A 21,996-nucleotide genomic window follows, 5' to 3' on the forward strand; every position below is an offset into this window, starting at 1 on the left:
AAGCTGATACATTGCAAAGTTTTCACAAAACCAAATAATAGAGTAATAGAAAACAATGCAACAGATTCAACATTCATGACATGCATGCTGCTAATTCTGTGTAACTGAATCATTAATTGAAAAGGGCGTTTTCAAAATAATAGTTCAATAAGAGAGGAAAATCATTCTGTGAAACTAGTGTCAAACAAGTGGCCCTTATTTAAGGACGAAGGCAGCAAATGTTGCACTGTGCATTTCTCTCTAAAAATCAGAGTAAAAGGAGACGTTCCAGACAGTTCAAAAGAACAGCGTACATTGATTTAAAAAAAAAACATAACGCAGTGCAGAAAATGATAGGCTTCTTAGCTAAAACTATATAAAATGATTAAAAATGGCAACCAAACCTGAAAAACGTGGAAGAAAATTTCCATTCATGGATCAGTTCGAGTACATTAAAATACTTTAAGAGGTCATGTTGCCTTATGCTGAAGAGGAAATCCCCTTGAAATTGGTGATTCAACAAGACAACGACCCCAAACGCACCAGTAAGCAAGCAGCATCTTGATTCCAGACCGACAAGATTAACGTAATAAAGTTGCCAGCCCAATCTCCAGACCTTAATCCAATAGAACATTTGTGGGATGACATCAATAACACGGTTTCTGAGGCAAAACAAAGAAATGCAGAGGAATTGTGGTCTGTATCATCCTGTGCTGGACTAACGGTTCACAGGTGCCAGAAGTTAGAGAAGCCAGAACTCCATGCAACACAGAGGGGTATCAGTTCTCAGAAACCGTGGCTATACAACTAATTATTAGTTCAGTGATTAACAAGAGCGCTTCAAGCATTTTTCATTTTATACAGTAAATGACTTAAAGAAAAATGCAGACACTTAAATTTTTTTGAACAGCCCATTGTTGGTAGTTAACAAATTTGATACATCTTTTCTTCATGTTTTGATTTATAATAGAATGTGCAGTGTCCAATGCATTTGTGTATTGGAATAAGTTAAAGCTTTACTCACGTTTTAAACACACTTCTATTATTTTGAACACAACCGAAGATGTTAGGCTTTTTGAGTCTGAATTTTTAGAATTAATTTTGGACTGTGTTGCTAAATTGTCAAGAGATTTAGATCACCACAATGTTGACCAAGTTTAGTGGCAAACACAAACATCATCATGTAGGAGTATTAAAATGGTCACCATATGCACTTCCCACAAAATCTTGTGGGTCAAAGCCAATAAAGCTCAATGCAAAGGTTGTGTGATGTACCAAATTTCATACATGAATGTGCCCTTTGTATACAATTCTAATTGGCCTTTAACAAGGGTGCTGCAAAGTTCCCTTGACTGCCACACCCACGAGCCAACCTTTTAGCGTAGACAACTGTATAAATTCTTGGCCACGTTAAGGACCTCAAACACATTGAACCCTTGAAAACCAAGGCCTTTCACACTTTCGGTGCTTGGGGCCTTATCAACAACTGGTTATCAAAATAAGCACAACCGTTTCACCATTTGTTATTTATTTGGCCACCAGTTCACGTCTCAATTTAAATGCAATGGGATGCTTTGCATCTCTGTCAGGTTAATCTGTCGGACATCCCTTTCATTTCAAAACCCTAACCCAATCCCTTAAAAACTTAACCGCAATTCCCAAACCCCCATCTTTTAATACCCCCCCCAAAAAATTAAACCCGCCAAGAAAAATAGACTTACAACCCAGAACCCTATCATAAGAGGGGGAATAAAAGGCTTTCACAGACCACTAAGAAGCATCAGCTGGCATCTTCCATTAAGGTCACGAACAGCAAGAAGGTACAAGAGATTAGTAACTGATATGGAATGATGGCATTAAAACTTCTTGCACAGTCAAACAGCTGTTGTGCATTAATTCACGGTTTACATTTGTGTCCTTCTACACGGTCAAACATTCATACCCTGAAACAACGGTCCAAACATTTTAGCAGTAATACTTGAAAAATAAAACCGAAAAGAATCACCCCTGAATCATAAAAATAGTCAGCAGTTTTAAAGTGAAAGTTTGACAGAGCGCTACAGATTCCTAAAATAAATTATATGGTAGTATCAGGGTACAATAAAACATATCAAAAATAATTTGGGTGGAGGGAAGTTAAAGTTCTTAAATGCCATTAAGTTCTTTATGTGGGCAGAAAGACACTTCTCTGTACTGCATATGACTGGTGGAGTCAGTGAAGACCACAGTACCGGCTGACGAAGCTCCCCGATACACCTGGTGGCTATAAGATTATTTAGGAACAGCTTTAGTGTTCAAATACAGGAAGGTTTTCAAATGTAGGTGGTGGTTGTGATGCAAGGCTTTGTCCATTTGGGTAAAACGGTTTCCCTTCTTCATTCCGACTCTTATAACTCATCATGGTCCCCTTCCACATCAGAGTCATCTTCCTCTGCATCATCAAGATCCAGATCCTGTGGAAAGATGCTCAGTTTAATATGATGTAAAATTAAGGTCATGCTTAAGTACAAATGCAATAACTAGACCAGCATGAAAACAATTGATCTGGGGCAACCAAATTATGAAAAACGCTTAAAACCATGTGCACTTGCTTGTGTCGTCTGACATGTGGTTAGGTGGGTGCTTAAAAAAAAACAAAGTATCTACGAATTAATGACAATAGCTGCGTTTCCATTACCCTTCAAATTGCGCAAATTGAAAGTGAAAACACGTTAATTCGAAAAACTTTTCCCACCACGCAAGGTATTTGTTCAGGCAATTCGATGAAACGATCAATGCTTCAACAAAGCCCGTTTACCATACATTAAGGAAACGTTTTCAGATCTGGGCATCGACAAAGCAATAGTAATGGTTGACTAAATACACAATGGTAAGGTTTCCGTTGAATATATCAGTTAAAAATACTGAGAATAAACAAATTGTAAGGATAGTACTTACTTCTGATTCTTCACCATCATCTCCTGCTGGTGCCCCACCATCTTTTCCTCCGCTCTCCAAAAACTTTGTAAATCCATCTAGTGTTCTCTCACCATTGTAGTCAATTACCTATAGGAATGAGAGAGAATGCTTAATTCAAGTACTAGTTAAATCATTTACCTACACTCATGTCACGCCAAACCTGTGTGACATATTCTGCAACAAACAATATTTTCACACAACACTGGCCCTCATTGACTTTATTGTGTGGAAACAAAACATCTTTTGTTTGAACGTGTCATACATAGGTTTTATATGACAAATGGATGATCAAATAACAGATTTGGTACTAAATCTGAATGCTGCTGTGTGTTGTCCCTCTTATTCATTGAGGTTGTTAGGAGGTTTTCCTAGTTCTGGTTGTCTTAGCAACGTAACAGTTTAAGTACAGCCAGCCGTTGTCAGAAATTGTGATGATGTCTTATCAATCCAAAAATGGCTGGTTGCTTCCATGACATGATAATATACCAACTCACCTTACGGTCATCACCAGCAGGGAAGAACTTCAGAGTAGGGAAGCTATGTACTTTGACAGTTTCAATCTCATTAGCTGTGGAGTCCATCTTGGCCACAATGATGTCAGGGTTGTTTTGGAATTTCTCACCCAGTTGATCCCAAATGGGAGTCAGCTGCTTACAGTGACCACACCATGGGGCATCTGGTAAAGTTAAAACGTGCTCATTAATGCATTACCAAAAGTATTAAAGCTAATTTGAACAAAAGATGCGAAGTTTAAGAAAATATCTAAACTAAATATGCATTTGTTTTTTTCTCCAAGTTCCAGAACAATGTTTACCTACAAATGTTACTTTCACCGATTCAATACCCAGGGCCACCTAAAACTATAGTATTGCTCTTGCACACTTTATGGCAGTATAAAGGACATTAATATTGGTGCTTCCGTCACATTATAATGCAGACACGTGTGACCACACATATACTCAAACAAATACTTACAAAACTCCACAAAGACATTCTTGGCAGAGTTGAAAGCAATCTCTTCAAAGTTTTTGCCCACCAAGACCTTGACGGGGTTCTTATCCCAGTCTTCAGGAATGTCCTGACTCATCAGATGTGGCTGAAGATGAGATAGATTATATTACAGCACACACAAACACCCATTAACTAAATAAACAATTGCCAATTCACTTGTTAAGTTCAAAACAGTTCATATGTAAATATCTCATGGTCAAACAAGTTGCTTTTCCACACTCACTATTTGATCTAGATAAGACTTATCATGTGACCAATGCTTTTGAGCACAAGGTTAATACTAAAAACCTGAGCAATTCACTTTACCTTTAGTTTGCCCTCTGTAAAGGTGTTGCAAAAAGCAATGATGTTCTCTGCTGTGATCTCAGAGGTTTCCGGTCTGTATTTGGTCATTTCTTCCTCTAGGGTGATGAGGCGGATCGCTGGGCACTCTTCCTTCTTTAGGCCAAAAAACTCCAAGATTCTCTGGTTATCATCCACATCACTGTCAATAAATATGAAGAGAATCTGTGGAGAATAGCAGAACTAGGTTAAACCACTTCATAGAATGCAACGGTTATACTTGCAAAAATAGAATGATGGCTTTTGTTAATATTAAACTTTTTTTACATTTTGTATATCACATTTCACAGGTGCAGTGCTGCAAGGCAGCTTAACAGTGATTAATTCATGTCTATTCCCCCTAATAAAGGTAGACATGCATCACATGTCTATTGAGCTGAATCTCTCTCATCTGTTGCACTACACCCAATAAAATGGCAAACTCAGGCCTGTACAGTGCAGCACATGTCGCACATCCTATGCCAAAATCAGTCTGTGCTACGACAACTTTAATAGTGTCGCACACGTATGAAACAGTTTGGCAGGTGCAATAGACAAAGCCGCATTTGTAATGGATATTCAACTTGAGTCTGCAGTCATTGACCTGCTTTGTCGTCATTGGAAGGGCAAGTTTACTGTGCCATTAGCTAACGTAATCGACCCTAGATGTCCTTATTTGTAGGTAGCCAGAATATCTATACCACTGATCTTGCAGGTTAAACATTTCCCCAAAAAACTAAATGACCCTTCATTGACGCAATGGGTGGTGGTCAGACACAATGGGGTTGTGTTAGGGGACCACTACGATTGCACAGCTGGCCGAGGCGAGTGCAGCTCACGTGTGTCTTGTTTAGGATTTGGCATATTAAGATGGCAAGAAAAGCATTGTCACCCACCTTGCCTCGGAAGCCTGCTGCGGCTTTCTTAAAATGGTCCATCTTGTCCTGGAAGTCTTTGGCTCCTTTGGGCAAAAACATTAAAATGTGGGACTTGATGTCACCCCCAAAGATTTTGGGAGCGGTCTGAAAAGAAAAAAATTCAATATCATGATCCATCATTCTCCCTTACAACATCCAGGTTAAAAAATGTGCCACATACGCATATCCAGGTTTATCACATGCTTTTTAACTGCCTTTGTCACTTGATATGCGTTTAGAGTCTGGCAAATTAAAATGAGTCTCATTTGTTTGGTCACAGTAGTGGAGTAAATCTCTCACATGATATAGAGAAGTTAGTACTAGGGCTGGGTTTGAGACCATTTTGCCGATTTGATTCTTATATGGTTTAAATTTGATTCAATTTCAAGTCGATTCAATATCGATTAGTGATCAGTATTTTATTAAGATTAATTCGTTTTGCAGACATGAATCCATATTTAAATATAAAGGCTGATAACTGAAACCCATCTACTCAGCTAAATAAATGAAATACACATTCACGTTAACAGTATAGGCCACACATTTTTTTTTAAATTAAAATTTCAAATAAAAATTCTAAATTGAAGAGCGATCAAAATCAATCGATTTTTTTACCCAGACCGTTAAAACGCATGTCATGTAGCCGAAACATAGGCAATTTATTAGACAACGTTTTAAACTAAAAACTGAACTTTGAGGACATGGAACAAAGGAGTGAATTGATAAATTAATGTCAAGAGGTTACCTGCTCTGTGAACTCAATAACCAGTGGAAGCTGGTTGGCCTTGATGAAGTTCAAGAGATTTTCTTTGTTGAGCTCTCCATCGAATATGTTGCGACCCTCATCAAACTGAAAGAGGGGAGAAGGAGACAGAAAAAGGGAGAGATATTGAACATATATCCAATATATTCTTTTGTGTACGAGGAAACGTTTTAAATATCTCTTTATAATGAAGTGTCACAGAGAACTACACTACTGGAAGTTTTAGAACGGCATCAAAGTCATTCAATTCAAAGATATATATATATATATACATACACATCTCATCTTATAAATAGCACAAATCCAAATAAATATCATGAAAAGAACTAATACCATCGAACAGAACTTTAATCATACACCCTACTTACATAAATGGCCAGCAAAGTAAAGTATAACTATGCATAAATGTCAGAGTAAATAACTGTATGACAGACCAGGTTCAAAATGAGATAAAGTGGTCAGTTTCATTGTACTCATAAGTGGTATCAGTGCATCCCTAGTTCCAAAGAACAAATACTTTCTTGTACTTGTACGAAATTGATAGCAATGTCCACTTCACAATCAAATAATTCATGCACATTTTAACTCATCTTGTCACGTTTGTCTGACGGAGCATGCAACACGTTATGGTTTTTAAACGCAGATGATAGTTCTGCATTAAATCGCTTACACAAGTGTCTACCAGGGATGCGAGATAACAGTCTACGGCACCACAACTCAGATTCCTTATTTTACACAGGACTGGTTGGAAATGTGCATTGATACTCGATTCTTAATGTTATGTTGTAATTGTAGTCTTGAGAGGGGAAGGTTAAGAGTGATTTTTTGCAGCTCTACTAGTATGTCCTTAAACATCCGCTAGCCAATACAAATCGCTATTTTCAGCAATAAATAAGTACATTTTGCAAAGATATTTTCAGAAATAATAGACAAGAGGTTATAGAATAATACTTAAAACTATTGACACATTTACTTTTGATCCATTTTTTGATATTCATCAAGAAAGCTATTGGTTTTTGGTATCGGAGCATCCTTAACTGGAGCTGCTAAACACACAGATGTCAGAGGGAGGGCAACTAAATAAAATTAATATCATGAATATTTCAGCCAAAGAAACACCAAAGGCGCAATAATATCACATCACCACCCAAAAACATCATGTTTTCACGTGATAAGCCAATAACGTAATTACTGTGACAGGCCTAATGTTAAGATTTAAAATCTACAATGATACCTTGTTTGGCTAATATCATTCTTGGAAAACAGAATATTTAAAGTCTGTAAACTAAAGTCGCACCTGCCACTGTCGATCATTCAAATTGACATGTTAAACAAATAATAAGACCTCGGACCCCATCAAAATCATTAGTGAAAGTCAACCTTTAAATGTTGTTTATATGTGTATGTGATGTTTTGAACATGCTTTATGAAAAAACGTGCGAATTCACAGGGTTTATCCTGGCTCAAAACATGAGGCGGAGATGGAGCCATCCTGATCTTGTAGGCCTACGCACACGCACTTGTATGTCTTTCGTAACTTTAAGTGGCTTAAACACTTTACATATTAGGACTTAAATTAGATGAAAATGACAAACAAGTTATATAAAACATGAATTTCACCAAACATAAATGTCTTTGAAAAGGATAAAAAGCTTTATTTGAAAACTAACTATTCAGACCACAACACCCAACTAAATTAACCAGTCTTCCATAACACATACTGCGTTCTCTGTGATTCACTGAGCTCTTCTATTCGCTAGTGACACAACTTTTTCAAAGGAAGAAATCATTTGTTTGAGAGTCGTTCGGATCGCAATGTGCGTTCTGTGTACAGTAAGGCTGAATCAATGAGCAATAAACATTACAATGATGTACACAGTGTTCATTTGAGAAGCCTTTTAAGAAAAAGATCGTACTTAGCTGCAAAACAAACAATAATCACCTGAACAGCTGTAAAACAGCTAATACAGCTCCAGCAACTAGCCCCTGGTGCCTCTCTGGGCTGATAGCGAAACAGCACCTCCTTTACTGCAGTTTTAAAATCCTGATTCATCATTCAAAGCCATTGCTGACTTGTTTCCTTCATAAAACTGCAGTTTACCAAACTTCCCCGGTTTCTACATCATAAACCTTTAACTAATCATGTTAACATAGTTGACAGTTCATCAGGTCGCCTGAGCCATAGATACAAATGAATCCACGTATACTAAATGTGGAAGGGTGTAGTGACATTCAAGATATTTTAAGACAAAAGGAAACTATTGACGCTCTTCCTCTGCATGGTATGGTTGGGCTCAGTACGAGTTGGTTCAGTAAAGATCAGCTCACTTTGGTGCAGTTTTCTGTAGTACCACTTCAAAGTGGGTGGGATTATAAATTCGTCATAGTTGCACCGCCTCTACTGCCACACAAACAAACTAGGATCAATATTGATGGCAGATGGCTGCACAACAAAAAACCACAAAAAATTACCAGAGTTTGGAAACTCCTGCCACAAAAACCGGATGACGACATCATACATTTGTTCTAGGCACACATAGGTAGGCTAATCTTGCACCCATCAATGTGTTAGGGTCTCAATTGCCATGTGCCAGGGTAATCAATTAAAGATCCAAGTCCGGTCCGTTGTCCTTGTGATTTTTTTTTGAGGGGGAGGTGTGGCTCCACCACATGACGTCATCAAATGCCGCTCCTCTCGCCTCTGAGCTTTCAAGTGCACTTGTCAGTTTTGCAACGAGTTTATCACAAAAGTAGCAAAAGTCAAGGCAGCAAAATTTGAAACTGCAGTGACAGAGGTTGTGTAGAGGCCTATTTGTGGTTGCAATTCAAACCATATCTAGGAAAACGTGTAAATACGCATTGCAATGCATTTGTATCCATTTTGTAAATGCTAGTTTACACATTTGACTTTTTCCGCAACTTCAAATTCAGAAGACAGATTTTTGTCCACCAGTGCAAATCTCAACATTCAAATTCACTTTTTTATTTTACACGTTTTTTGCATTGGGGTGTGAACATACATTTTAGTGTACAGGTACGAATACTTGCTTTACAAATTCCCAAATTAAAATATACATGCTCTCAAGTATTGGTAACCTCACTGCTAGATGCCACTAAACAACCCACACACGGAAGAAAGTGGAAAAAATGTTAGGGTGCAACAGTACCTTCTTAAAAAGCACCACACCATCCTGGGCAATATCCAACTTTGTATAGACAGCATCGTCAGAGGTAATGCCGAAGCGGATGTCATCTACAGCCTCTGCAGCTTTAATGAAGGCCTTGGCATTATCTGAGTCAACATCCTAGAGCGGACATAAAAACAAATAAAATGTACTTCACTTGCCTGGAGCATAATTAAATAAGATATTTGTGTCATCAAAACAGCAATTGAAAAAAATAATAAGGTCTTTACAGTGAAAAATTTACTTTAACACAGTGAAAATGAATTTTACCTTAAAGAAACCAATGACTGCAACCTCGTTATCGGATATTAGAGACTCGGCTTGTGTGACATCATTTAAAGTAGACGCTGCAGGACCAGTTCGCTTTTTCAGCCAGTTGACAATATCATCAGCCTGTCGACCAGCTGAAGTCAAAGAGAGAGAGCATATCAGAATGGAATAAAGAAATCTGACTGTAGCACCAATCAAACACGGTCTACTAAATTTCCCAGATTCACCAAAACGACATAGACAAGGGATCCTTCATATAATTTAATAAAGGTGGTGCAACAATACAGTTGGCATACATTCAATACATCTGTTTTTGGTTAGGATGTTTTTTTTATTCTTTGCTTCAAGGAATAGGAACAGTAAGAGTCAACTTGACCTTTACAATAATTTATGCCTAGACCACGATTAGTTTCCTTCTGTCTGGGCATAAAAAATAAAATGTACTTTTCACATCTTTGACCTCCATTTTCATTCCATTTGAGGGGACATCTGAAGAGGTGACCGGGATGATGCACTAGTGTCTCATGCAGTGGTCACAACCTCAACACATTACTACTGTTGTTCAGAGTTTAGAAGTAAGCTTATTGGTCAATCATAGTTCGCAAGGAGATATGACAAATAAAATGTTATGGACATGACTGCGATGTGGCTTCCCAAATATAGCCCAAATTCTTTCAAATATGTGCCGTCATGACTAGTGATGTCAAAACATCCAGTACCCTGCCGGCAGAGTGGCCCGAACGATGAATTTTCCACTGTAGCTTGCATGGGCACGTTTGATGGTTTGCAACGGTCTGTTATGTTAATAACACTTTTTTTTAACGCCTTTCACCAACTTCCTTTTCTGTGGTTTCGATAAGACTTTCACTTTCAACTGTTATAGAGCTGTGAAACAGAAGTCATTCTACTGCTAAAAGCATCAATTAAAATCGTCCCATAGTAAAACAGAATACAGTAGGACATCTCACCAGAATACTCCTTGGGGTTCTCTTTTTCTCCTCCCTTGAAGAACTTGATGGTGGGATATCCTCGAACACCAAAGTCTTGAGCAAGTTCATTCTCCTCTGTGGCATCTACTTTACCTAGTCGGATATCTGAACCTTCTGCTTTCAGGATTCCTGCAGCTTTAGCGTATTCTGGGGCCAGGGCCTTGCAGTGCCCACACCATGGTGCATCTGCAATGAACAAAGCATAACCCAATTAGTCAAGATCATCTTCATGTGTAGACTGAGGGTTATTTATTTGCTTACTTTAAGTGGCCTTAAAGGGATAGCTTACCCCAAAATCATGTAAACATCAGTTAAAAAAAAAAGTGTCAGTAGCCAAGCAGATTCTCCATTGACTCCCATAGGATTTATTTTCCCTACTATGGCAGTAAATTGGGGACGAGTTCTGCTCTGCAACTGACATTCTTGTGTTTACCAGAACAAAGAACTGTATACAGGTTTGGAACAATCTGAGGGCGAGTCAATGCTGACAGAATTTTCATTTTTGGGTGAACAATCACTAAGGAATTCCATGCGAGGGGACCCGCCGTGTATGAATGTATAAACAGCTAATTTTAAGGTAATCATTATTTTTGCCGTTTTATGTGCAATCCAGTCATTTATATAGACCAATGATCATTACCCCTTTAAACAAACTGAATATGTAGGTTAGTAACAAACTTCAGTTCATGACTTAACATACCATATCAGTGTTTCCCCTAAGTTTACTGCTTTGGGGTGGGATGGGGTTTGTTCTCAATATTTGCTGTGGAGGTCCGGACACAGTCGAATATGTATGTAAAAGGTTTATGTATGAAACACAGAAAGGCCTGGTAACTGCTTTAGCACCAGAGCCTTCCAACACATTTCCACAAAGTGCTATTCTACTGAAAACTCAATGTAACAAATGAATTTATCATGAGCAGAAGTACTTAAAGTACCTACAAGTAGCCTTTCCAAGCAATTCATACTAGAATAGATTCTAAATAATCTCAGATTAAAACATGATTTATTATGAAATGCTCTTAAAGGGGTCATATGACATGAATGTTTTCTGCAAAACATATTTTGGTTCACTTTGAAACTATGGCGGAACAAATTAAGACAAAGGCGAGCCACCATGGTCTTAATAATGAATGGGAAACACTGCTGTCAGTACAATTGCTTTGGTATCTGATGTTCCAAATATGGAAAGAGGCGTTAGATTTCCATCACACGCTTGCAGTATTCGACCAATCACTACGCACGGGTTAAATGGCCAATTATAGCACACCTCACTTTTCAGTAAAAGATCCGCGTGTTTCAGAGAGGAGGGGCAAAAAGGAGATACAAACATGCACGGTATGTGGAAAATACGTTTTTTTAACCGGAATCGTGTGTACACATTCTATATCATCTAAAACAAACAATGATATTAGTTTTAGATGTGTCACATGACCCCTATAACATGCTTACATAGGGGTCCCGTTGGAGGGGCGGGGCGCCCCCTAAAGTAATGGTAGGGAAAACACTGCATGTTGTAAGATTGAAGACCAAAGTTCATGCCACTGTCAATCATTAGAATCATAAACTCCTAATAAAACTATAAATCATGTGCTGTTATTAATTCATTGCCTATGAAAGTAAAAATATTAAAAAGTAACTCAGATTTCTCATGTAACATTATTTATTGGTTTAAGTACAGCAACATGATTCCAGTCAAAGTGTAAAAAAAAATATATATATATATATATAACATACACAAACACAGACTAGAATAACCATACCTAAAACTAAATTAAACCAAATAAATGCAGTCACTTGAGGAATAACACAACCTCAATGATACTTCTAACCCATAAATGTAATGAAAACAATATAGCATTACAACTTTGACGTTAAAGCGCTGGCTTTAAATCTATGTAAAAATGTTTATATTATGCATCAATTATTTCAGAAAGCAACATATTCCAGAGCTGGGAGCTTTTCAGAGAAAGCTCTTTGTCCGTGTACTTCAGAAGTACACGTCAACCTAGCTTCGGATGCATAGTTGAAACTACCGCCCGCCCATCTCCGACCCTCCACGCCTCAAATTCTGACGAGACATTTCTGCAAGGTTTAAGAATTCATTTTTCGAACAATTTAAGTTACCCAGTGTGAGCTTGTACGTGTAACCATACAAAATAAACTTTGTTATACTTGACTTCTATGACATATTCATCTGAATTCAATAAAAGAACACAACTGCCAGTAAAACATTGCACTCCAAATAACAAGTACAACGCAATGCTATGACTACACTGTAATACGTGCATCAGCTGTCCGACCTTTCGTTGAACCTGCGTAATTGTTACGTTAAATACAGAAATTGAAGAGATTCACCGTTCTTTGAATGATTCAATTGGATTGTGTTTCTTACTAACTGGTTTAGAGTTTTTAACATTTCCCTTGCTTGATATATGGGGAACAAATCAATTTTAAAATCAGGAAGTTACGAATTCTGAAAGTCAATTGTACTGTAGTTAAAAAAAATGGAACTAATAAGGATGCAGAATAGGGAAAACAAGATGCGTCTGTTTCGCTTGTGTCCGGTTTTTGGGACGCAGTACACACATACTGGTAACTCAATCACAGATACAATATAGTGCAACGGCACGACAAATCCAGGTACTACTTACAGAACTCAACGAGGACATTTGGGTAAGTTTTGAGCACCTCGTCGAAGTTACTTTTCTTCAGCACGAGCACATCTTCCTCCTCAGGAAAATCAGCCGCGGCGGCGACGGCGGCCAGTGCGCACACAACCAACAACTTTAGCATCTCGGATAATCTTCAAGCCAATAACTCTTAGTTAAACTGTAATTTAACACTCGAAGACAGGTAACGTACTGAATTCTTTTAACTTGTACTGGTCCTAAATTTTGTTCTATGCCACTAATAACGTGGCAGTATGTCCAGGAAACGAAGAGGACTGTGATCATGCGCATGCGCATTTATTAGTCTCAACGCTGTTCGTGTTGAATTGTGAGTGGACCGCTCGTCTCCTAGCACCTGGAAGTGATTCAACGCACTCTGTATATTGTAAATGTACTAAATCTACTATGAAAAGGGAAACCCTTATGACTATTAATTCTGTAACGTTAGCAGATTTGTTAAAATGCACACGTAGCTATATGGGCGCCATTGAAATTAAAAGTGGCAACCCTAGACTGTATAAAGGTCGTTGAACTTCGTCCCCCCTGGCTCACGGAGCTTTAGTAATTTGCCATTTTGTCAGGGGACAGTGCGTAACAATCGGTAAGAATTATACAGTAATCGCATGTCTCTCGTGCTTCTGTAAATACATCCGAATGTTACCAACAGTTTCTGAACCCTGTCTGGGGATGATCTGGAAAGATTTATCACGACTTTTAACTCAACAAATCCGTAAAGATTAAGGGTGCGTCCAAACGGGATTTATCGCCCTACGAAGAGACCTTCGGGAAGGGGACACCAATCAGGCTATCTTCCGTCCTTTCAATATTCCTTTTTTTAAATAAAAAACGGAAAACGAAAATCTTTTTTTTCGATTTCTTTCACAAAATAAAACAATTATTTAAAAAAATAATTATAACCCTTTTCTATACTTTTTAAAGAGGGGAAATTAAATAATGAACATCAGGCTGCATTTTAACCATGGGCTACAGCTAGCCTTCAATTTCTCACGAACAGTTGCAAAGGTCGCCGAAAGGGGTGCAAAGATGCTAATATGCGCCAGTTGTAAAGGCCAGTTTTAGATATGTAAGCCTTCTTTTTTAAAGCCTTGATCACTAATATAAATACGTCTGTCAAGAAGAATAAAAATTATGATAATTGTAATATATACATTTAATTAATTTTTTTGTATAACCTTCATTTTGTGTTTGTTTGTTGAAATTTAAATGTGAGATAATAATAATAAGTTTTATTTATATAGCGCCTTTCCAGTGCTCAAGGATGCTTTACAATAAACAAACAACAATAAAGGCAGTTGACAAAGACAGCAGATAAAACAACAGTAGATGAGAATTAGGTGAATGGGGCAGCACATATATATGAAAAAAAAATGAAAAAAATCCTTCAGAATTATGACAAGTAAGTTTTGAGCATGGATTTGAATTCAGAAATAGTGTTGACAGAACAGAGAGATCGGGGGAGAGAGTTCCACATTTTGGGTGCAACAACACTAAATGATCGGCCCCCCATCGAAGCAAGGCGATGCCGAGGGACAACGCGAAGGCAAGAGTCAGAGGATCGTAAAGTGCGAGTCGGGGTGTAGTGAAGGAGCAGGTTTAAGAGATAAGGGGGAGCCAAGCTCCTCAGAGATATAAAAGTGAGAAGGTGAATTTTAAATGTAATACGGTAACCCACAGGAAGCCAGTGAAGATCATGCAGAATTGGGGTGATATGTGCAGAACGCCGGTCACCGGTTCTGTTTGTAATTTTTATGGACAGAATTTCTAGGCGCAGCTAGGGGACGGAGGGTGTCAGGTTTGGGGACCACACGATCTCGTCTCTGCTCTTTGCGGATGATATTGTCGTGTTGGCCCCTTCAAACCAGGACCTTCAGCATGCACTGGGACGGTTTACAGCCGAATGAAAATCAGTACCTCCAAATCCGAGGCCATGGTCCTCAGAAAAGGGTGGCTTGCCCACTTCAGGTTGGTGGACAGTTCCTGCCTCAAGTGGAGGAGTTTAAGTATCTTGGGGTCTTGTTCACGAGTGAGGGAAGGATGGAACGGGAGATTGACAAACGGATGGGTGCAGCTTCTGCAGTAATGCGGTCGATGTACCGGTCCGTCGTGGTGAAGAAAGAGCTGAGCCGCAAGGCGAAGCTCTCGATTTACCGGTCAATCTACGTTCCTACTCTCACCTATGGTCATGAGCTTTGGGTCATGACCGAAAGAACAAGATCCCGGATACAGGCGGCCGAAATGAGCTTCCTCCGCAGGGTGGCTGGGCGATCCCTTAGAGATAGGGTGAGAAGCTCGGTCACCCGGGAGGAGCTCGGAATATATTGCAATTTGAAAATAGAGCTAGCACATTTGCCAATGAAAAGTGCATTCTAAAAGAGATCTTAAAGATGAGGTAACACACACAGTTTCTGCCAATCTCATAATAATCTTGAGAACCTATACAGTAGTATTGCATACTTCGAATCTTCGAAGATGTTGAGTTTGATCAGAGAGATACAGCTGTACGATTATTTCCTGAAAAAGATGAGCTGCTGAAGGCGTGCAGGGAGGGGGTGGAACTACAGCACGAGCACATAATACATAATCGCATTATGCCTGCCTTTTGCTTACATTATGCACATACGCACCGAGTGCCAACAAAACACAGACAAATGACTTAGTTTGACCAACGTCTGTTAACAGTAGTCGTGCCACTCGCTGGCCATGTTTGCAACACCTCTGGGCAGCTATTTACATCATCGTAAGTCCACAGTCCTATCTACTAAAATGGGGAAGGCTATATTTCTGACAATCACAATTAAACAGCATATTTCCGATCAAGAATTTAACATGACATTAACTGTGTCATAACCTTTTTTGATATGCTTAAATTGCGCTAAACATCACCTTTTTTCAAGGCCACCTCATCTACTGTGGCTGCGCATAGGTTTGACGATTGGCTCGTTTTACTGGAAGCGCGGACTTCCTTCGTTGAATCATCCATATTGCGCATTGCATTCCTCGCCGTGCATTTTGTTAATATTACAGTTTTTTTCAGTCACTAACAAGCGTTTGTCTAACCAGTTGTCACATTTTCAAAACTCTAAACACAACTTGCACAGCATCGGCCTTTTGTGGCCATACCACTCACACATTTCATGTCGTTTTCACACAATATGCAGTCAGTGAACAAATTTTCACAATGCTGACATTTTCTTAACAGACAAGTTATACCTCCAACAAAATTATGGATTGTTTTTGTAGTATTTACGAATGCTAACACACAACATCCCACAATAGCAAAAACAATATTCCAAACCTTAGAAACAAGATAAAAACCTCTGCTTCTACAATGATATCAGTTCAAAAACAATATATCTCAGCTGATAATAAACAAACAATCGAATAATTGACACACAGATGATGTATGTTGGGTAAATTGGGCCAGCTGATTCCAGTCTGGTTTAGACTCAATGGCAGGGGTTGTTTTTTACTTATACAGTAAAAGGAGGACTTTAAGGAGTTATCTTTTTGAACAGAAACAGACAAACACTGTAATGTCTGGACGAGGAAGAGGAAGAGGAAGAGCAAGGGGCCCAGTGAGAGATGCAGTGAGAGGAGCAGGCCCAGTGAGAGATGCAGTGAGAGGAGCAGGTGCAGTGAGAGGAGCAGGCCCAGTGAGAGATGCAGTGAGAGGTGCAGTGAGAGGAGCAGGCCCAGTGAGAGATGCAGTGAGAGGTGCAGTGAGAGGAGCAGGCCCAGTGAGAGATGCAGTGAGAGGAGCAGGTGCAGTGAGAGGAGCAGGCCCAGTGAGAGATGCAGTGAGAGGTGCAGGTGCAGTGAGAGGAGCAGGCCCAGTGAGAGATGCAGTGAGAGGAGCAGGCCCAGTGAGAGATGCAGTGAGAGGTGCAGGTGCATTGAGAGGAGCAGGCCCAGTGAGAGACGCAGTGAGAGGAGCAGGCCCAGTGAGAGATGCAGTGAGAGGTGCAGGTGCAGTGAGAGGAGCAGGCCCAGTGAGAGATGCAGTGAGAGGTGCAGTGAGAGGAGCAGGCCCAGTGAGAGGAGCAGGTGCAGTGAGAGGAGCAGGCCCAGTGAGAGATGCAGTGAGAGGTGCAGGTGCAGTGAGAGGAGCAGGCCCAGTGAGAGATGCAGTGAGAGGTGCAGTGAGAGGAGCAGGCCCAGTGAGAGATGCAGTGAGAGGAGCAGGTGCAGTGAGAGGAGCAGGCCCAGTGAGAGATGCAGTGAGAGGTGCAGGTGCAGTGAGAGGAGCAGGCCCAGTGAGAGATGCAGTGAGAGGAGCAGGCCCAGTGAGAGATGCAGTGAGAGGTGCAGGTGCATTGAGAGGAGCAGGCCCAGTGAGAGACGCAGTGAGAGGAGCAGGCCCAGTGAGAGATGCAGTGAGAGGTGCAGGTGCAGTGAGAGGAGCAGGCCCAGTGAGAGATGCAGTGAGAGGTGCAGTGAGAGGAGCAGGCCCAGTGAGAGGAGCAGGTGCAGTGAGAGGAGCAGGCCCAGTGAGAGATGCAGTGAGAGGTGCAGGTGCAGTGAGAGGAGCAGGCCCAGTGAGAGATGCAGTGAGAGGTGCATTGAGAGGAGCAGGCCCAGTGAGAGGAGCAGGTGCAGTGAGAGGAGCAGGCCCAGTGAGAGATGCAGTGAGAGGTGCAGGTGCATTGAGAGGAGCAGGCCCAGTGAGAGACGCAGTGAGAGGAGCAGGCCCAGTGAGAGATGCAGTGAGAGGTGCAGGTGCAGTGAGAGGAGCAGGCCCAGTGAGTCCAATTCAACATCCATTTCTATAAGCTTTGCACTTTGCAAGTAGGTAACCTACACAGTAATAGGTTACAGTACAGTATGGTATACAATAATGACTTGATTTACATAAACTTTGTTTCAGAGAGTTATGGAATTGGAGGCCAACCAGGCCCCTTATGAATTCGTATACATAGATGAGGCAGGATTCAATCTGGCCAAAAGGCGTCGACGTGGACGAAATGTAATTGGAAAAAGGGCCACAGTTGTTGTGCCACGACAGAGAGGGGCAAACATTACCATGTGTGCAGCAATTGCAAATGCAGGATTACTCCTTCACAGATGTCAGGTTGGACCCTATAATACGGAGCGCCTCCTTGCCTTTCTCAATGATCTCCACCAGCGCCTGGTTCCAGAGCAGGATCAGGAGGGTGAAAACATGAGGACATTTGTAATTACCTGGGACAATGTGGCTTTCCATCATTCGCGAGCGATTACCACATGGTTTGAAGTCCACCCAAGACTGGTAAGTGTCTTCCTTCCAACCTATTCACCGTTCCTCAACCCCATAGAGGAGTTATTTTCTGCATGGAGGTGGAAGGTTTATGACCATCAGCCACATGACTAGATGTCCCTCCTTGAAGCCATGGATGCTGGCTGCAGGGACATCACAGTTCATGATTGCCAAGGGTGTATCCGACATACCAAGCGGTTTTATCCCAGATGCATCGCCTTGGATAATATAAGATGTGATGTTGATGAAAACATGTGCCCTAACCCTGAAGATCGCAGAGATTAGATACAGTAATTTTTTGCTTTTTTTAGTTCCTGCCCATTTATCTGGGCTTTTTGCTGTTGTTTTTTGTTCAGAATGCTCTTGTGTGTTTCATGGATATTTTGTTCTGTAAGCAATACTGTAAAACTTTTTCCGTTCTATCATACCATGTTTCTACTGTACCTCCTGTAGTAAACAGTAAATGAAAAAAACATGACTTTCTTTTTACTGAAATGCATTTGAATGTGAACATTACTGTACATGTGGACATACAGTTCCCAACCAAGAAATTGGTGGATTGCATGGTTTGCATGCAAATACCTGTAAAACTAAAACATAAAAGTCTATGCAGTTTATGTAATGTCAACAATAGCCAGTATTTTGAAACCTGGTGTACTTTGATTGACTCCATGTACCTTGTGAAGTGAAAACAAGTGTTATTCTTTGACGGAATAATTTCATTTTGAGTCAGATTTCCAGTGTTTTGGTAAAGTTCGTGTGTGCAGAGAAAGATGTGTTCCGTTTTGAAATGAAGAGTTAGTATATATTTAACCAAATGTGTTTTTGAGAAAAAAATTATCCATTTGGCCAATTGTGTTTTGTAGGTGTGAGTCTGTGTTAACAGTTTAGAAAAAGTATCTGAAGTATGGGTAAGTGCTTGTTAGCGATTGAAAAAAACTGTAATATCTTAGGTTTGACTCAGAGCCATTGAGAGAGAGTCGCGTCAATGGAAGTAAAAAAATTGAATTTTCACGTGTCGTGTAATTCAAAGAGCCTTCAAATAGTTCCAGGAAGTTATATTTTCTCTTTAAATGCTTTATTTCTTTAATTTTGTATTCATTAAAGGACTTACGTCTTTAAATGGGTTAAAGGTTTGTCACAATCGTTCTTTTTTGCTGCAGCTCCATGTGTTACTAGTAACTTCCGGGAACTATTGAGCGGCTCCATGAACCGCTATTGCTGTGAAAAAACTGTTCCATTGGAGTCAATGTAGTTGAAGCATCTCCCTCTCTCACTGGCTCTGGTTTGACCTACTGCGTGCAGTTCATGTCCGGCATTGTTGGGCGTGCTCTTTCTCACGCTTGCTGGTTAACACGTACGTGTGCTCTATCTCTCACAATCACGTGTGGGCTTGCTCTTTCACTCACTGGATGACGTGTGGGCGTGCTTTTGCAGAAGAATTGTCCAACAAGGGACTAAGAACCCTTGTTACGAATCAGGAATCCATGTTCGAAAGAAACTTTCCAAAACCTGTACGAACCCTGGCAGAGTGAATCGAACACAGAATTACGTCATACGTTCAATTAGTTTTTTAAAAAGTGAGATGCTTGAGAAGTTGTTAAGCTTGAGAAGCCAGCACGTTCAATAGTGTAAAGAAGTCAGAATGCATGATCTGGAAACTTGATCAAAATTTAAAGGGATCCGTCGGGTCAGGACAAAAATCATCGCAGGTAAACACAGAGTGAATTTTCGGCGGGTGCGGGTGGGTGCAGACCTACCAGATGGCACTGCCCAGTTCTCCACACTCAAAAACCAGGGGAGGAGTTTCATCATCAAACAACAAAAAAACTATAAAAAATAAGTTCACACATGCATTAACATTAAACAAAGTGACTTTACACACAACATTTTGAAATTTTCTCTTTGTTCGTGGTAAGTCTGGCAAAGTGCAAGCTATATATATTTACTGCCGTCATGTACACTGCTGTCTAGATCAGAAATATGTCCGTAAGTGGTTGTTAACCCTTCTTGGTAAGGATCTCATCTGCAAATCCTGCTAAATGCCATACTAGTTTGTGTAAATGGACATGAATGACTGTCGTTGCTTAGCAGCATCTTTGCTCCCCCTGTTGGTGACATTTGCAACTGTTCATAAAAAACGTAGTGTGGCTCAAGGTTAAAATACAGCCTTTTAAGATGCTCAAAAATTATTTCACATCATAAACAGTTTTAAGCAACCCTCCTTTCAATTAAAAAGTAATTATATTTTTCCACTTAGTTTCATCGGACACACCTGCCAAGTCCGGAGTTAATTTCTGGTCTGTGTTTGTTTATTGGTCTGTCTGGTGGCTAATAATATTACTATTTATATGTTAATCCATTTATATTCCTCTTAATTGATACGTTTATTGTGTAATAATTGTATTAAATAAACAATTTGTTGAATGGGTCATGTATTCATTTTATAATGTATATTACATTAATTTCATGTTTGTCTCATTTAAGTTAAGCCATAACGGTTTTTCTACTGGTAGCTCAAAATTATACTGACTAGATTTTTTACTTGCTAGCTAATGTATTTTACTTGTTATTTCTTTTGCTTGTTTTCAGAAATTTTCTACAAGGATTCTGTTCTTTGCAGATGTGTACAGCAAGTTACGTTTAGGCCACAAAAGCGTGCAAGCGGAGTAAAAATTTTTTATGTTGTTGCTTTGAAAAAGTCTATAAGGCCATTTTTTATATTTTTACCTTATGTCTATATATACTTATCTTGTCTATTATGTATGTCAAATACTTAAATGTACTCAATTAATACAACCACAATTATTCTGATTGTATTAAGACCAATATCGTAATAATGCCATACTACAGGCTTTTACCAATAAATGTAACAACATTTTACATAGCAAAAGCTGCATCTTACATGGAATGCAATATACTTAAGGGCTACACTGACAAAACAAGCTAAGAAGCACTTATGAATTATTTTACTGCTGTTCTAGATCAAGCCTTTAAGGTAATTAACAAAACGGCTATTCAAACGATAATAATATATACAGTATAATAAATAATGCAGTGAAGAATAAGGCATGTGACACCACAGTATTGCAAGAGTGATTAGAGAGACTCAGTAGCCTTGCTTTCATATTGGTCTCACGGTACTTCCATTCAGTCTGTGTGGCGACACATGAAGTTGAACAAGTCTATTCTTGGAGGGAACTGATGAGTTGAATCAGGTGTATTAGTCCAGCCAGTTATTCTTTGAAGCCCTCCATATCGTGAGCCTGACATGGTTACCACAATTGCTGTACTGTCCTGCTTTCTGCATGATCCATTCCTCCTCTGAATCGTATCATGTATATTTATAGTTTTCACATTACATCACACCCTTACAGGAACACCCACTTGGCAGGCAAAAAGAAGGCTTTCTTTCATTGCCTACCAGTTATTTTACCAAGTTTGCTTAGCCAAAATGACCCACAGCTGTATCAAATTGTATGTTCTACAGGTGCATATTGCTACTATTGTGCTATTACAAAGCAAGAATTCGCAACACGACGAGTGACAAAAGACAATATATCTTTAAATCTAGAATGTGTCATATTTGATTGGATGTAGTAAGTAAAATACAAAGGACGAACATATATCGTTGAGTAATAATTTACAGAACAGTAACAGCAATAAAATAACTATAC

The 21,996-nt window shown here is 39.6% G+C and overlaps 1 protein-coding gene across 1 annotated transcript; it reads right to left on the reverse strand.

Moving 5' to 3' along the window:
• Positions 1 to 1,490: 1,490 nt before the first annotated feature.
• Positions 1,491 to 13,399, reverse strand: p4hb (prolyl 4-hydroxylase, beta polypeptide). The gene is made up of 11 exons (XM_079460232.1): positions 13,048 to 13,399; positions 10,373 to 10,579; positions 9,405 to 9,538; positions 9,117 to 9,254; positions 5,932 to 6,036; positions 5,166 to 5,291; positions 4,255 to 4,455; positions 3,913 to 4,033; positions 3,432 to 3,613; positions 2,917 to 3,024; positions 1,491 to 2,432 (listed from the first exon to the last, which is right to left on the reverse strand). The coding sequence occupies exons 1-11, from the start codon at positions 13,187 to 13,189 to the stop codon at positions 2,367 to 2,369; spliced, it is 1,530 nt and encodes a 509-aa protein (XP_079316358.1). The 5' UTR covers positions 13,190 to 13,399; the 3' UTR covers positions 1,491 to 2,366.
• Between the last annotated feature and the right edge of the window lie 8,597 nt (positions 13,400 to 21,996).

Source organism: Barbatula barbatula, assembly GCF_947034865.1.
Source record: "Barbatula barbatula genome assembly, chromosome: 7".
NCBI lineage: Eukaryota > Metazoa > Chordata > Actinopteri > Cypriniformes > Nemacheilidae > Barbatula > Barbatula barbatula.

Bases quoted from the DNA above. Each gene is read 5' to 3' on its own strand.
- p4hb (XM_079460232.1), bottom strand. From the start codon at position 13,189: ATGCTAAAGTTGTTGGTTGTGTGCGCACTGGCCGCCGTCGCCGCCGCG. The intron at 5,292-5,931 runs GTAACCTCTTGA...TTTTCTTTTCAG, and splicing joins TTATTGAGTTCACAGAGCAG to ACCGCTCCCAAAATCTTTGG. The intron at 4,034-4,254 runs GTAAAGTGAATT...TCTCATCTTCAG, and splicing joins TTACAGAGGGCAAACTAAAG to CCACATCTGATGAGTCAGGA.